Source organism: Strix uralensis, chromosome 4, assembly GCF_047716275.1.
Source record: "Strix uralensis isolate ZFMK-TIS-50842 chromosome 4, bStrUra1, whole genome shotgun sequence".
Lineage (NCBI taxonomy): Eukaryota > Metazoa > Chordata > Aves > Strigiformes > Strigidae > Strix > Strix uralensis.
The window spans coordinates 29219991-29235908 of NC_133975.1; the positions used below are offsets into that span (position 1 = coordinate 29219991).

General features: G+C 42.0%; 1 protein-coding gene across 6 annotated transcripts in view; it reads left to right on the forward strand.

Moving 5' to 3' along the window:
- The first annotated feature begins 306 nt into the window (after window positions 1-306).
- The window catches only part of GABRB1 (gamma-aminobutyric acid type A receptor subunit beta1), a 137511-nt gene continuing 121899 nt past the window's right edge, over window positions 307-15918 (forward strand). For all 6 annotated transcript variants that reach the window (XR_012628670.1, XR_012628671.1, XM_074866128.1 and 3 more), the window contains exons 1-3: window positions 307-458; window positions 541-632; window positions 719-786. Coding sequence is in view for 4 of the 6 variants with exons in the window: in XM_074866128.1 (XP_074722229.1) it covers window positions 373-458; window positions 541-632; window positions 719-786 (246 nt within the window). In the remaining 2 variants the exon portion in view is untranslated. The remainder of the gene's footprint in view (window positions 459-540; window positions 633-718; window positions 787-15918) is intronic.

A 15918-nucleotide genomic window follows, 5' to 3' on the forward strand; every position in this document is an offset into this window, starting at 1 on the left:
CGCCCCGCCGGACTGGCAGCACCCGGCCGTGGCAGTCCCTCACGACAGCCCGGGGGCTCCTGGTGCCGACCTGCCCAGCCAGCCGCTCGGCTGAGCCGCCCGCTGCGGCTGAACCGCCCGGCCAACGGCACCTGTTGCCGCACCGCCGCCCTCAGCCCCTCAGCGGCGGGGCGGGGCGGGGCGGGGCTGGGCCCGCTCCGCTCCGCTCCGCTCCGGGGTCGGGCGGGGCGGGGGCGCCGCCCGCGGGCAGAGGTGCGCCCCGGCGCCCCGCTCCGCGCATGCGCCGTGCTGTCGGGAATTGTTGCTCCGCTCCGCACCAAGTTGCAGTCCGTGGCTCTTCCCCCGTGAGGCGGCGGCGCGGCCGGGGCCGGGATGAGGGGACCGACAGCGGCGCGGCGGGACGGCCCGCGGGCCCTGTCGTTGCCGCTGGTGCTGGCCGTGGCGTGCGCGGCGCGCAGGTGAGCGTTGCCGGGCCGCGGAGAGACGCGGGCGCGGGGCCGCCCGGCCGCCTCCCTAACCCGCCTGTGCTCCTTCCCGCAGCGCCGACGGGCCCAGCAACATGTCCTACGTGAAGGAGACGGTGGACGGGCTGCTCCAGGGCTACGACATCCGCCTCCGGCCCGACTTCGGAGGTGAGGCGCCCGCGCTCCCCCGACCCGCGCCCCAGCACCCGCGGGCGCCCCGCGTCGGCTAACGCCGCCTCCCGCTCCCCCCGCAGGTCCGCCCGTGGATGTGGGCATGCGGATAGAGATCGCCAGCATCGACGTGGTCTCGGAAGTCAACATGGTGAGTGACCCGCGGGCCGGGCCGGAGGGCGCTGCCGCCGCTCCCCGCCGCTCCCCACCGCAGCGGTGGCGCCCCCCGCCCCACAGCGCCGCCTGCTGGAGGGGAGGCAGCCGGCGCCCCCGGCGGCGCGAGCTCGTCCGCGCGGGTCCCGCGGCGACGGGCTGTAACGGGAGCCCGGCGGGGGGGGGGGGGGCGGGAGCGGTCTCCCGAGCGGCAACGGAGGCTGTGAAATTGCCAAGCGCATCGCGGTTGCTAGGAAAAGTTATTTGTGTTGCTGAGATAACGTTTACATGCCTGGTTCGGCCCCCTAGAAGTGCTCCCTGCCGTGATCAAAATACCTGCCCCAGGTTTCAGGTCCTGGGTTCTGCTTGCGCTGGGGCTTGCCCTTTGCATAGGCAACGGCTGGCTTCGGAAATGTTGGAGTTTCTTGAGCTGTAGCAGCAGATGGACAGATATGGATTTTTTCATGTTAAATGATTTAAAGAGTTTGCAGGCTAGTGGCGTTGAGTGAAAGGTGCAAAAAGAAAAGAAAAGGGAGCTTCTAGAAAACACTCTTTTTCTCGTAGAAGGGAAAAAAGCCCAATATTGCAGATTAAGTATGTTAAGGACCTTGCCTATCCAGCTATCAAAATCAGAAAAGTCTCGTAGCTACAGGTGTGAAACACTGCATTTGATTTCAGTTCTGCTGCTGGAGGGAACGCTAATAGACATGCAGGCTTAGAGAGCAGAAATGTGTCTGTGTAGTGCTTGCCTCGTTTGACAGCCTTTTCCTAGAAGAAAACAAAAAATCAGTTACAAGTTTGAATATTTTACAAATTCATGTTGGGTTGGTATGCACCGTGGGCATTTTGCTCTCACTCTTTTCTTATATTTGGTCTCATATGAAAATCTAAGATGCTTTTTTTCCATAGGGGAACACCCATTTAGTTAAAAGAAGCTAGAAACCTTACATTTCCATCCTGATCAGCAGTTTATTTCACTCAAAAAAAAAAAAAAAAAAAAGTGATATTTGCCCATCCAAAGTGATTTACCCAAGAGCAGTGACTTTCTCCTTGGTATGTTAGTTGTCATTAAAACAGTCTCCTCAGATACTGTTCTCATTTTCATATTTGTTTTTGTTTGTTGTATATACTCAGTTCCTGTTTGTGTACAAGTGTTATGTTTGCTTATGAATATGCTTGGCAGAATGGGGAGGAAAGGAGATTTGTCACATTGGGTGTAGCATATCAGGCTCTGTAGAGTGCTAATACCACACAAAGAAAACAGGTTGCAAGTTTCAGCTCCTGGAGTACCTGTTGCTGTGTTGTACTTTCAGGGAGGAGCATGGTAGGGACTGTGCAGATGAGGCAGAGAAAACAGAACATAGACTTTATCAAAACAGTCAAAGAACACATCAGTTCCAACTCCAAACTGTTTCTACCACCCTGTAATGGGATTGCTGCTTCTAACAAAGTGGTGCACCCTGGGAAAGCCAAACACAGCAAATACCATCATCAAAGTACCTGCTCTGAAAGGTCCAGAACTTACCTTGCAAAGTCTCAACAGCTGAAATAGTCTTAATTTGGAGGAGAGTGGATGTGATGGTTTCCAGTGACAATGTCACAGGGCATTAACTGCATTGCACCAGCTTACAGCATTTCTGCTTAGCTTTGATGGATCCAGCATGCAACTTCCTCCTCCATTCCAACACTTGCACAGCCCCTGGGAAACTGTAATTTGAACTTCTGTTTTTTAATCAAGGCAAGTTACATGCTAGATGGATTCTTTGTCTAATCTCCATGTGCTAGGGGAGCAGTTCCCTAAAATGCCACATCTCTCTCAGTGGAAGGAAGCAACCATTCCCAGGTATAGCCAATAGGCCATTCCTTAAAGTAAACAATGGAAAAAACAGTCTCCATTCTGAATCAGTCTGGAAGAGGCTTTCCCATATCACCAAGTGCTTACCCGTACAAACCCATGTCTAGTGTTCTTTGTTGCAACATCTCTATTGTGTTGCTAGAGACTGTTATATAGTCTTTTTGACAATGATGAACAATTTCATCCATCATTGCAGAAATGAGGGGATCAATATCTCAGCTGAAGAAAATTTTTTCTACCTAGTAAAATAGTGCTTTATTCTAGTACTCTTTCTGAGAATCACACCCTTGAAATGCTTAATGTTTCAGCAACCTGTGAATCATTCACCTTCTCTCCTTTCCTTTTAAACTGTGGTCTTGTAGATTACTTTTTTCTTTGTTTAGTAAGAGCTACCATTCTGTGGCTTTAGAGCCAGAAATGTTTACCAGAAGATGCTAGTTTATAGCTTCTGTTGTGTATAGGGCAGTTTTATTGCTGAAGGAAACCAGTAGCATGAACAGAGAGCGCAACTGAAGGAAACCAGTAGCGTGAACAGAGAGCACAATGCCCTCATGGTGTGAGCTCCTCCTGGCAAGAGAGTCTGGTTGGACTCTACTGGAGCTCTGTTCAGTCAGTCTCACTCTAGCAGTATTGGAGGGGATTGTCTGATCCCCTGTCTGTCATGGGTACATGAAACCTGTTTCCGGAATGACGGAAGGAGCTATTCCAAATCCTGCGATCCACAGCCAGGGTTAAATTTTCTATTCCGCTCTCGGTGCTTAAATAAGAGTAAAGATGGTTGGGGGGGGGGGGGGGGAAGAGAGGTCTCTATCTAGGCTATGAAGGAGGTGTACCCCTTTGGTGCATTAGCTGAGAATTTGTCATGGCTGTAGGCTGGCTGCCAAGTCAACAGGCTGATCTGTGTGTCTGAGTACATCCAGTCCTCGGGTAAAAAGTTGAAATACGGACGACAGAACTATTGTGAATTCTGTGAACACCATCAGTAATAACTGTCTGCTCAAGGAGCTTGTCTAGTTGTAGTGGCTTCTTCAAAGATACTAAACTATTGTGAAATACTTTACTCAGTTAACAAATGGAGACTTGCACAGCCTTGAAGTCAGCCTTTCTGTTATTTCCCCTGAGTACTTGGTCCTCATCTGTTCAGCTCCTTAAACTGCATTGTTTTATAGCTACTTGGTAGTTCAGTAATACTGTAGTGAGCTGCCATAGCATCTTTTACAGAAGGATTAATTGAAGCACTCATTCTCATGCCTCTCCCATTTGGCATCAGATATGTTGTCATGTATTGATTTTTGCAGGTAATAAGCTGAAGAGCTTGTCATACATTGAACAAGCAGAAGTAGAATGTAAAAGTCCTAATGGCCATTGCCCAGTTCTAAGCGTACTTTCTCCCTAATATACCATGAGATAAGTTTTAATCTGTTTCCATCAGATTTTCACATCCTTGCTACAGTAACTGCAAGCATTCCCTTCCAAAAGTACAAGGTGACCCTTCATTTTGTCTCAGTTAATGACTGTTCAGGTAACTCTCATCGATGACAGAGTTCCTTTAGAAGGATATCAGACATTTACATGAATATAAAGAGTTCATTAAGAACCATGCTATGACTAAAACTATTAAGCTGCTGTGATGTGAATTGTCTGGTTTATTTTGATACCTTTACATGGTTAACAGAAGGTGCTGCTTGTACATCAGTTCTTTCATGTAATTCTTCAGCTTCTGTATACCCAAAGTCACTTTTACTCAAGGCTCTTACATTTATCTGATTTCCCAAAGAAGCTACAAATCTTGTAGAGAATGAGGATCTCATCTGCTACCTACTGCTCAAAAGTCACTACCTGGTTCTCAAGATTTCTCCTTAAGTAGCCTGTCTTTCATGCTGTCAACATCCCAGCCTGTTGGATAATGTCTTTTTGCCCCAGAAATAATATAATTTAGCTTAAACCTCTCACTTTTTGTGTCCTTTTGGGAAAACTGATAATTAAATAAGCCAGCTGCATAGATTTTTTTTTTTTTAATCCGTTTCATGCAATACTGCCCTCTCATATTCCATCTCAATCATGCGGGCTAGAAGGATTATACATAAGAAATTAGACATAAGAGACAGCCGTTATCTTCTGGTGCGTCTTTGACACCATGGCTTATGCCGAATGATGATGTCACGTGTTTGCGGCATAGAATAGACCTGCACGTCATGTTTGATCCCTCACTCTGTCATAACTGCAGGTTATCATTGGTTTGCAGAATGAAGTGACTCCTGCAGTACTTAAAGCTCCCCTGTCCATGTTGTCAGACATCCTTTTCTACTACACTTACTTAGCTTTCCCTCGAAGCAATATAGTTTTTCTCTTTTTTTTTTTTTCTTTCTTTAGGACTGCTCGCAGGCCTACTGCTGAAACACTAGCTTACATTAGAAATTGAATCCAAGAGAAATGCATTTTCTGATGTACTAGAAGTTTACAGCTGTATTACTTTAGAGGCTTTTAAACAGTTCTGTCTCTGAAGGCTCGACTTATTAGTTAGTTCAGAGCATCTTCCTTTGTTCAGGCTGGGTAGCGAACAGTTCTGCAAGTGTGGAAAAGTGAAGAACAAACTTGTGTTCTCCCCCCACTTGATCTCTAGAAAGAATCTTCTTGATCTTCAGAGTGTGTCTTTCTGGGATACTTCATGCTTTTTCTGTTTGAACTTTCACAAAGTCATTTCCCGCGTAAAAGTGTTGATGTATTTTATTTCTTTTGGGATCTGCACAGGTTTGCTGTGTTTGCTGTTTATTACCAGTCTGACTCCTCAATTTCCTTCAAAAAAATGACAGATCAACAAAGTATGTTCCAGACAGTCTGAGCATCAGAACCAAGCCAGATGAATAAGCAGTCTTTGAGCAAATATCACTCTGCAGGTTGAAACCAAGGATTAGAGTTCTGTTTAGTTGTATAAACAGCAGTAAAGAGGGACATCTGCATCCAGAGCTGCATGAACAGGAGCACAGCCAGTAGGTTGAGGGAACTGATTATCTCTACTTAGTACTCACTAGACCACATCTAGGTACTGTATCCAGTTTTGGGTTCCCTCCCAGCCAGTACAAGAAACATTTTGGGCAGAAGCAAGTTCAGTGGAGAGCCACCAAGCTGGTCATGGCTGGAGCACGTGCTCTGTGAGGAGACGCTCTGGGACCCAGGCTTGTTCAGCCTGGAAAGAGATGGCTTAAGAGGCAGCTTCCTGGTACCTGTGAAAAGGTTAGAGAGAAAATGGAACTAGGCTCATCACATAGGAACATGGCAGGAGGACAGAGATGACAGACATGAAGGGAAACAAAAGAGGTTCAGACTGGATGTGTGGAAGAGGGTTTTTTACCCTTTGAGGACAGTTCAGGAGAGAAGCAGGATGCCCAGGGAGGTTGTACAGTCTCTATCCTTGGTGGTCTGCAAGACCTGACTGGATCAAGCTGTGAGCAACCTGGTCTGACTTGACAGCTGAATTTTTCTATTTTATAAAATAACAATTGGTTAATGCATTGAGGAGGCAGAACTCCCCTTAACAGTAATAAACATTCAGTGATAGTCAGTTGGGTCTAATTTCAAGAGTTCTGGGATGATCATGCAAGATGAACTTGATGAAATAAATATATATATATATATACACACACACACACATATATATATATATATTTACACATACAAAAAAGTTTTCAAATTTGTCTGTAAATGCAAGGCAAGGGTATAGATGCCTCCAGGGTCTAGAAGAAAAGAAGGGCTTCCCCTTACTTTAGGGTTGATGCCAGTCAGGTGGCTGTGGCATCCTACACTGATAGGTGTTCAGTCAAGAGAAGCTGAATCTGTGGGTTTGAATACTTGGGCTGGTTAAGGCTTAGAACCAAGGCACTGTCAAGTTTTCCCATTAATCTGCGCAGGCCAGTGCTCATGCGATGGACCCCAATTTTAGGAACAGTAGAGAGACTTTGATGTATAGGTGCAGGTTATCTTAAGGCACTTTTTGCAGGCTGAGGGAGGCTTAAGCTGTGTTTGTAGACATAGCGAGAGTTTTACACGTCATCTTGTTCTTTCTCCCTGTCTGGATTAAGTATCTAAGAATTTAGCATGGTGGCTATTGTGAATCTCAGTGTACGAAACAAACTTTAGACTAGGGAACCAAATCGGCATTACGAACCCCATCTCACACCTCTTTGCATCAGAGAGGCCAAGTCTCATTTTTTGTAATCTTAAGTCTAGTTCCTGGAGAACTAAAAAGCCAAATTCATTCAGCTCAGTTAACAAGGCAACAGAAGTGATCAGGGTAGGCACACTGATAATAAATGGTCCTTAATCTAAATATATTTGCCTGAAGATGTTCATACAGATTAAACTGATTTTTAAAAAGACATAGAACTCACTAATTATTAATGAAAATTTGCTTAGCCATAGTGCAGAAGAAGAAAGAAGTACTTCTTTGTTATATAGCAACTCTTGAAGAGCATGAAGGACATGCAAAAGCACTTGAAATGAATATTATTAAGAATGTTCAGCAACTGATTTTATTTTTCCAGCAAATATGGAAAAACTAATCAAGTAATAATACATAAAGGTCAGATCATTTCATCACTGTCTGTTCCAAACAGGAGTAATTATATTAAAGAGTGAAACACAGAATGAATGTAGAAATAGACAGCTTGAGGTTAAACGACTGGGTCACTGTTACTGGATGTTTTGTTGACTACATGAATAAGCAGTTCTTCAACAAAATTTAAAAGTAGGCAAAAAGGATAAAGAAATAACCTAAATATTGTTTCATATGATCCAGAAAGTGGATATATCTTAATTTTTCAAAAGTTAAACTAACGCGAGACCAGCTTCAGAGTTGATACAAGCTGTATTCCAAATTTTCTTTTTAGCCTGTCAGGCATAATATTTCCATAATTCCAAGGTTTAAACAAGCTAGCAATGAACACCATCCATAGAAAAGATGTGATTCTTTTATCTGGTGTTAAACTCAGTTTCCTACAAGGGCAACTGTCCTGACTCCTTCAATCATTTACTTTCTAGTCACTGCAGGTGGCTTACCCTCACTTTCCAGCTTTTCTCAAGAGCTGATAAGCTCAGTTCTGACCTGTGTACTTCATCTTTTAGCCCAGATTTTACACCTGACACCACAGGCCATCCTGACACATCTGTATTCCAGACAGATAATATAATTGTGCAGAGTTTACACTTCTGAAGACAAGAAATAAATCAGTCACACTTCCCGTTGCTTTAAAACATATTCTAGGAATGCAACAGAATAGCACATAACAGAGGACAGAAAATTACTAGAGTCAGTTGAATTTTTAATGCATTTTTTTTGGTAAGCTGCTTCTTACCTTCTTGTTTCTCCTGAGCATGGAGTCAAAAAAAAAAAACCAACCCACCAAACCAAAACAACTGCAAGTCTGAAGTACGGTATTACTGTGATGAACTGTCAAAAATCTCTTCCACTGCAGTGATTAAGTGACCACCTGTAAAGGACAGGACCACATGTTTTCTTAATCATGCCCTAAAACACTTCTTCAGCCAGGTCTGGTTCCTGAAATGTACAGCTAATTGTATCACAGCAGTGAGCAGTGGTGCATATGAAACAGGAGGGGTGACACCCTCCCCCTGTTTACTGGAGGCTTTAGCACCCAGTTTGGGGTGTCTAGGATTTTTCTAAATAAGCGTAGTTTACCTGCAGTGAGATACGCCTTTCAGTTATGTGGCTGAGAAAATCCAAGGTTTTCCCCAGCACTGCCTGTTTTGTGCACTCACATCAAACAACATGGCTGTACTGTGACCTCTGGAAACTTCCAGCTTGGAGTCTGTTAGCATGCACCAACCCCACAGTTCAGTGGCACAAACCTTTCGAAACATTCAGGGTCCCAATTGATTCTCTAATAATGGAACAGTCAGTGATTCACACAAAAGATCCATTCCCCAAAATTAACTGTTTTCTAAAAAGAGAAAAATAAATCCATAAAATTAAATTTAAGTTCTTCTAGGCACCTGAAAGATGTTTCTTTTCTTGTGTGTGTGTAGAGCAGACCAGGGGCTTAATTAAAAACTTGCATTTTCATTTTCCCTAATTGCATTGCCTTTTTACTTCTGCTTCTGAAAAGGAGAGACTATCAGAATCTTCTAAACTAAACATTTTCCTTCATAAGGTGATTTAAGGGATACATTTCAAGTGTCTGCAAAACTTAGTGATTTTTAAAAAATTGGCTTTATTTTGTACTCTATTGCCTGAAAAGTATTCTATAACTCCCCTGGGCTTTATCAATAAATTCTCTACTAACTGCAGTTCAGTACAGACCAGGAGCTGAAGATGCACAACCAAGAGGGAACAATCATACCATGAGTTTACCCTGAGGTGGGAAAAGATCCCAGCCTCAGGGGAGGAACAGTAGCAAGCTCCAGAGCTAGCACCAGAAAGACTTGTTCCTGTTCACAGGATGCGAAGTATTCTGGGACAACAGCTGAAACTGTGAAATCAAACCCAGAGATTGCCATCATTCAGAAGTATCCCCAGATGATGTTTCATTGATCACTGTATTCCAAACAGAAGCTGCCTGGAAGAATTTGCTGGGGTGTCTCATCTCCCATCTATCCAACTGTGCTGTATTTTAAAACATCAGTAAAGCCTAAAAAAAAAACCTGTAAGGGCTTCTAGCAGGTGATGAGTCTGATATGGCTACCAGAAAGATTTTTATACTTTAATGCTCTTTGAGACTCCTTTTTTTCTTCTAGAAAAAGAATTCAGCATCTCAAGGCACGCGCTTCCGTGCTTGTAGAATTCTTCTTCTCTCACATACAATACTGCCTGTAACTCTGGAAGTGCTCCAAAAAGCATATTAAAATGAAATGATTTCCACTCCAAAGGCTAAACTACTGCAAATATGTTCACAAGGAAATCAGTAGTAGCAGTCACTGAATAATCTAGCAGAATAATATCAGATAATGATGTTTGATTCTTTCTTTAAGCAACACCTCTGTATTAAGATTTACACAGGCTGGAAAAGGTAGGTTAGATTTCTTGCTTATCAATTTTTACAGTGACCTTTCAATATTAAAAGGTTGGGTTTGGCCAAAGCAGTGTCACACTGAGGTTTGCTCCATCCTCTGCTGGGGCAAATCCCTAATGATTTGTGTTATGTCATGAACCCAGGAAAGGTAATTTAAAAGACAGAAAGGCAACTTCTAGGAAGCTGGATTATGACGCAAACATTCACCCTATAGCAAGATAGAGTTGTAACGTTTTAAATACTCATGATAGAGTGCATAGTTTCTAAACAAAGATTAATGATTTCAGACTGCCAAACTTAATTAAAGGTTCTCCATTAAAATTCATCAATCCATTTGGCTGAGATGGAAGAATTTCAGTCATGTCTTTTTTAATTGCCTATAGAAAGAACTAAAGAGATAGCAAAGTTAAAACTGTTGAAACAGATACACAGTGTCTAAATGTTATTCAGGATCTTAATCGTATTAAAAGAGGAGTGCAATTAATTTCCCAGCATATTTTTAACTTGAAGAGACTTTTAAGTGTAGCTGAAGTAACATGAGTATCAGTCAGCTGCAGGTAGATAACGATTATGCTTGTGTATCTTGGGAGCTTCTAGGGAGTACTAATTCCCACAAAGCACTGAGGGCTCTGGTCCCACCCAAGAGACTAGATGCTGATAGTCCCATTGGTTTCACTGAGTATGCTTATGGATAAAATTTCTCACACCAGTAAAATTAGGTGCATATTAGCTTTACCAGCTCAACAGTTTACTCTGCAGTTTGCAGGAGCAGTCCAGCTCTCTGGTTTACATCAGTTTTAAACCCTTGTTTCCTTATAATTTTCTGTGTCATTATTTTTCAGCATGAGAGAATAACCAAGCCTGGAATGATACCATCCCACCCTGTGTTCTTCCATGATGATTCATCCTTTCTTTAACCAATGGGTTTGTAAACCATTCACTGGTCAAAACAATACGCTGGCCAAGGAGAGAAATGGATGAGATTCAGAGGCTTCATAAATATATATTGTATTTCACAGGCAGTGCAGCTTTGTCACTGGTGTCCTATGAAGGAAACAAAACATAGGATTAACAGCCACCTCTAAATTCTGGGTTTATTTTATCTACTGTGCCAGGACCAACTAGGGAAAAAAAAATAAGCTGCAAAACATCAATAACATGCTGAGAATCAAATCTACAATGACAGACTTCACAGCTTGGTAAATGCTCCGTGGATTCCTAAACTAATAGGGAGCAAATACAGTGTCATTGTGGTGTCAATTGGAAATGAATCCTGAATATAGATCTTTTCAGTTCCCACTGTCAAGATAAATGAGTTTGTTTTCCAGAAGCACACTGGCGGTATGAATTTCTGAGATATTAACAAATATTTATATTCCAGGTAACACATTCTTTCCTTTTAATTATTCTGAGTAGAAACTCAGAGTAAGCACAAAGTGGATGATGAGAAGGACTAGAATATTTCAGGAAAACGTAAAGGCAAGCATAACAAAGTAGTAACCATTCAACTCACAGCAATCATCCTGGCTCTTCTCACCAATATGGCATGGTCTATCAGAGAAAGTTGCTCTGTGAGGAAATTTTTGCAGCAGATAAATTTAGTGAGGCAGTTGCAAATATGAAGCTAGAAATTCTGCCTCATTCTGGAGTGCCTTATGCCAATGGACATTTCATCACACCAATACTGAAAACATAACACAAATCTTCCACTGTTCCCTTCCTAGAACCTTGTAACCCTAAATGCAGTTTACACTGTTCTGCCCTTTAGATAGCAGCAGGGAAATACCACTGCGAGAGACAAAATAGGGAAGTGCGGCCCATGACCAATGACTATCCTTCTGTGGGTTTGATCTCCTCAGTCTCTCACTGGAACAGGGATGTTTTGTAAGTAATGCTGCTCTAGCTCCTAGAAGAGGAATATGCAAGAAGAGACACAAACAGCGTGAGTTAAGACTATTCTCATGAATAACATGATACTGCACTGTCACTGTTGGTCTCTGGACATTTTGCAGTGTGACATGGGTACAGTATTGTTACACTGCCCACTATGAAACACCATGAATTTTAATTTATTTTATGTTAGTGCCTTCAAAGTACCTGTAAGCACTCCAGTTAGTCAAAGAATAGACATTAAATACAGACTGTAACTTACTTTGTAAGGGGTATTAGCATTAATTCTTCAGCTCATCAATAAGAGCGAGTGGACCACTGGCAAAGAGCAGCAGAGCAGCCAGCAGTGTCCTCAGTGTCAGGTGTTTGCTTTTCAAATCTGCAGAAACCAGAAGCAATTAAAATGATAGGTCAACTCCTGAACTGCTTCCTTCTCTCAGAGGGTAACACAGAACAAAGGACCATCCAGGAACACTGCTCATTAAGCTACCCAATTTAAAAGTTGTTTTTCTTTCTCAAAAGGAAAGAGAAAATTGACTTTTTTTTTAATTGATTTACAAGTCACTTTTTCTTTTGAGGCAGTACCCCTGCTTATATCTACCCTCCTCCCACAGCAGGATAGCTATTAAGCTACTATCTTACTGGAAACAAATACATTTTTTAAAAAAAGATTAAATATTAATCTGCAGATGATTCAGACATGTATTATTCAGGCAAGCTTATTACATGGGTTTATTGCAGGACCTGATGGTTTCAATGACTTTTGCACAGCTTGTATTCGGAAATCCAGGCAATGCTGGTGCTCCAGATCATAGAGAACAAGTGCAAGAGGAGCTGCTGATGACAACCTGTTGTTCCAGGGAATGTCAGCACCTGACTCTGCAGGAGAGGACTGCTGGCTCAGCGGGGACCCTGCCGATCTCACTGCTACTCTGCAGGGCCCATCAGGTTAAGCTGCTGTCATGACAGATGGCTAATTCTTTTCACCATATTTAAAACAGGAATACTGTGGTTTGGATTAGTTTTTTTAGCATTACCTCTTACAATGCAGTCAACATTTTTTTAAAGTTTCAGGTTTGCTTTATTTTCAGTAGTGCTTGTGGGTCTAGAAGGAAACTTGAACTGAAGCAGGTAGATCCACATTCCTTAGTTGTGAGTTTTTTTCTCATCCAAATGATTACAGTGATGGAGAGTTCAGCACAGTATTGTGGAAAGTGATTAAAAAATATGGAGGTCTGTACTTAAAAAAATATGAATCCAATAAACTCATTAGGATGCATAATTTTGCACTTACTAGTCTAAGCAAATGGAAAGTCAGTATTTCACGTGCCTTCCAGTTACAGGAGTGATCACCATAACACACTGCAATATTCAAGAACTCTGGAGCAAGAAGCTGGAAAAACAGGCAATAGTAAGCCAAACCCATTTGGAACAAATACATTTTGGTTGAAATACTTTAATTAGCTAATATTTAGCTATATCCATGTGCTTTTGAGTCATCAAAATATGATTTCAAAATATATTTGGAATCTAAATAGGGAAAAAGTTATTCCCGTTTATTAGCTGTTTTCCCACTGAGTATCAGCTCCAGAGGGCTCTTCTGGAGTACTTGGAGCATAGAAGTGCTCAGCTCACATTGTCCTTTGGTTAGGTTCCAGTGAAATCAGTGAGGCTGCATCAGTAATGAATCAAACCAACCTTATTCAAGCTGATTATACTTTCCTGCAGTAATTGCAGTTTCTTGCAGAAAACGGTACTTGTAACATTCATAAACAAAAGACAAACTGAACTGTCCTGAACCCTCACAGACATCAAGGAAAAACTTTTTAAAATGCTTAATTTCTATGCTAAAGCTTCTGAGAAGGTCTCAATAGCAAAATACAAACAAATGAAAATGAGCAAGAGAGAAAAAAACAAGAAGCCTGTTATCGTCCCAGGAATATATTCTCTGTCATTTCAGTCTTGGCTTGCAGGCAACTTGGTTTTTCTTGCAGCTTTTTTACAATTCTCCTGCTGCTATATTCATCCATCCTAACCTAACGTTTAAATGTTGGTATAAGAAGCTATCAGTCTTTCTGACAGTAATCTGAGATCTCAGTCTCCTTAGTCTACATTGAGCCAGCTCCAGTGGAAATAAAATGAATATGAACAGCTACCTGTGTATCTTTATCATTCACACCCACAACTGCATTATCAGAATGACATACAAGCTTTAAAAGTCGCAAGAATCTCTTCTGTTCTCAGTAGGTATGAGTGACCAACTACATTTGTGAATTTGTCTTTAAATTAAGAAATTGGAATAGGTCCACAATAGGAGCTTTGAATTTTGTGCTGAAATTGGGAAAGTATGTGGGTGTTAATTCTTCTCCCTCCCAGCGATTGTGACAGTCATTGTAGCAGTAGAACAAAAATGCGAGGGGAGGTCCTGATTCCAAAGGAAAAGGCAGCAATTCAGCTGACTTGGGACAGGCTCAGAAAGTGTTTTGGAAGCCAGTGCAGAAGCCTTACATTTCACTCTGTGTTCAGCAGGAAATAGTGCCTACAGTGACTATATATTATTGCATTATAGAAGAAAAAACAGTCTCAAGGGAGAGATTTTGGGTGGAACCAAAGGGTCAATTTCTGTTCCTTACATGGATTTTTTTTTTTCTTTTTTCTTCATGACTGTGGACACAACAGCAATTCCTCTGGCCCTCAGTTCCCCCTCTGTTATGATTCCTACCTTACAGGGATATTATGAGAATTAAATACATTGTATCAGTGTTCATTTGGACAGTGGGCAAGTTTCTGTACACTCAGATGGATAGAAAAGGCATACAGCCTGCAGCTAAAGAAGAATATATCCCTTGTGACCAGTAATTTCAATACAGCATTGTGGCTTATGACCCAGCTGGTCTGTTCCTACATCTCTACAAAAGTATTCTTGCAGTACTGACAGGAATTTATTTCTTACTTACCTAGTGAGAAATCCCAAGACAGCACAAGATGTTGCATGGTAATTACATTTTCCTCAGTGGGATTACTGAATGACATATTGTGATATATCAAGAGGCAACTGTGAATTTAACTTGAGTCAGCACAGTAGACTTTACCCAGTACAGTAGGTTTCCAGATGAACATAGTGTGAATGTAAGAATAAAGGGAAGTTTCTGAATACGTCACAGCATCATGCATCCTCTGTCAGCTTTAGCTTTCAAAACACACATGATTCTGGGCTGGCTTGGGAGAACTTTGTGTATTTATTATTTATTTATCTTACATATTCACTTTAATATTTAAGAACATATTGTTTGCAGAATGGATTCACAGGAGAAAACAATAATGATGCACACTTGTCATAAGAATCAGGCATGTCAGAATACAAGACTTGCTTTTTATTTCCATTTACTTTTTGATGCCACTAAATGCCTATTTCTTGTGATTAACAACAGGTAAGCAACATGCATGACTATTCTGTAAACAGACTAATCTCATTAAATTTCAAATCATTATTTGCCCAGTTTTTAGAACATGACAACATGCAACAGCAGAGGGCTCTGCTGATCATTAAAGAGGCGGGCAGATTTTCATATGTGTGTCCATGGTTGTACTGTATTTTGCAAGAAATTGCAAGGGTGCTATTTGGGGAGGAAGAAGCAATAGAGACTGACACAAATTCTGGTTTCTGTCTCACATATTTACCAGGGCAGTTATCATGAGCGGGAAACACCTGTGGAAAAGATTTTTTTCTTTAGGCATTTATGGAAGAATTTTAGTGCACTCTTAACAAACCGTAGCCTTCATGCAAAGCATGTGGCTTGTAAGTGGAAAAAAGTCTTCCCAGACCTGCCATTTCTCGTTTCTAGAATGGACACTTACTTCACTGGGTTCTCTGTCAGTGCCATGCGCACTGTGCTCTTTAAAAAAAAAAATTGTCCATAGCAACTCTGCATTGCAGTTTCAGCCCTTTGACCTCTTGGCTAAGTTATGTCTTATGCTTTAAAGTCAGCCATCCCTGGGGGGCACAAGAAGGTGGATACTCAGCTTTAGTTCCTGGGTAGATGAGCAAGTCAAGTACTTTGATTCCAAAACATTGCTACTGATGTGCTCTAATGAGAGCTGAGCGTGGTAGTACCAAATAGCTTCAGTTGCTGTCAGTCTTCTTGCCAGGGAGGTAATGCAGGTTGCTTAAAGTGCCAAAGAGGAAATTTTCCCTCCCTCCTCTAAAATAACTTGGTTGAAGGATCCTTCTCTCTCTCCATTAATGCTATCATACAAAGTCTTTGCAGATACTTCTCCAAGGTTAGGAAGACAAAATTAGCCACTATGAACACTTTGACAAAGATTTTTTTTTTTTCTTGCTTTATAATCTATTAATCCT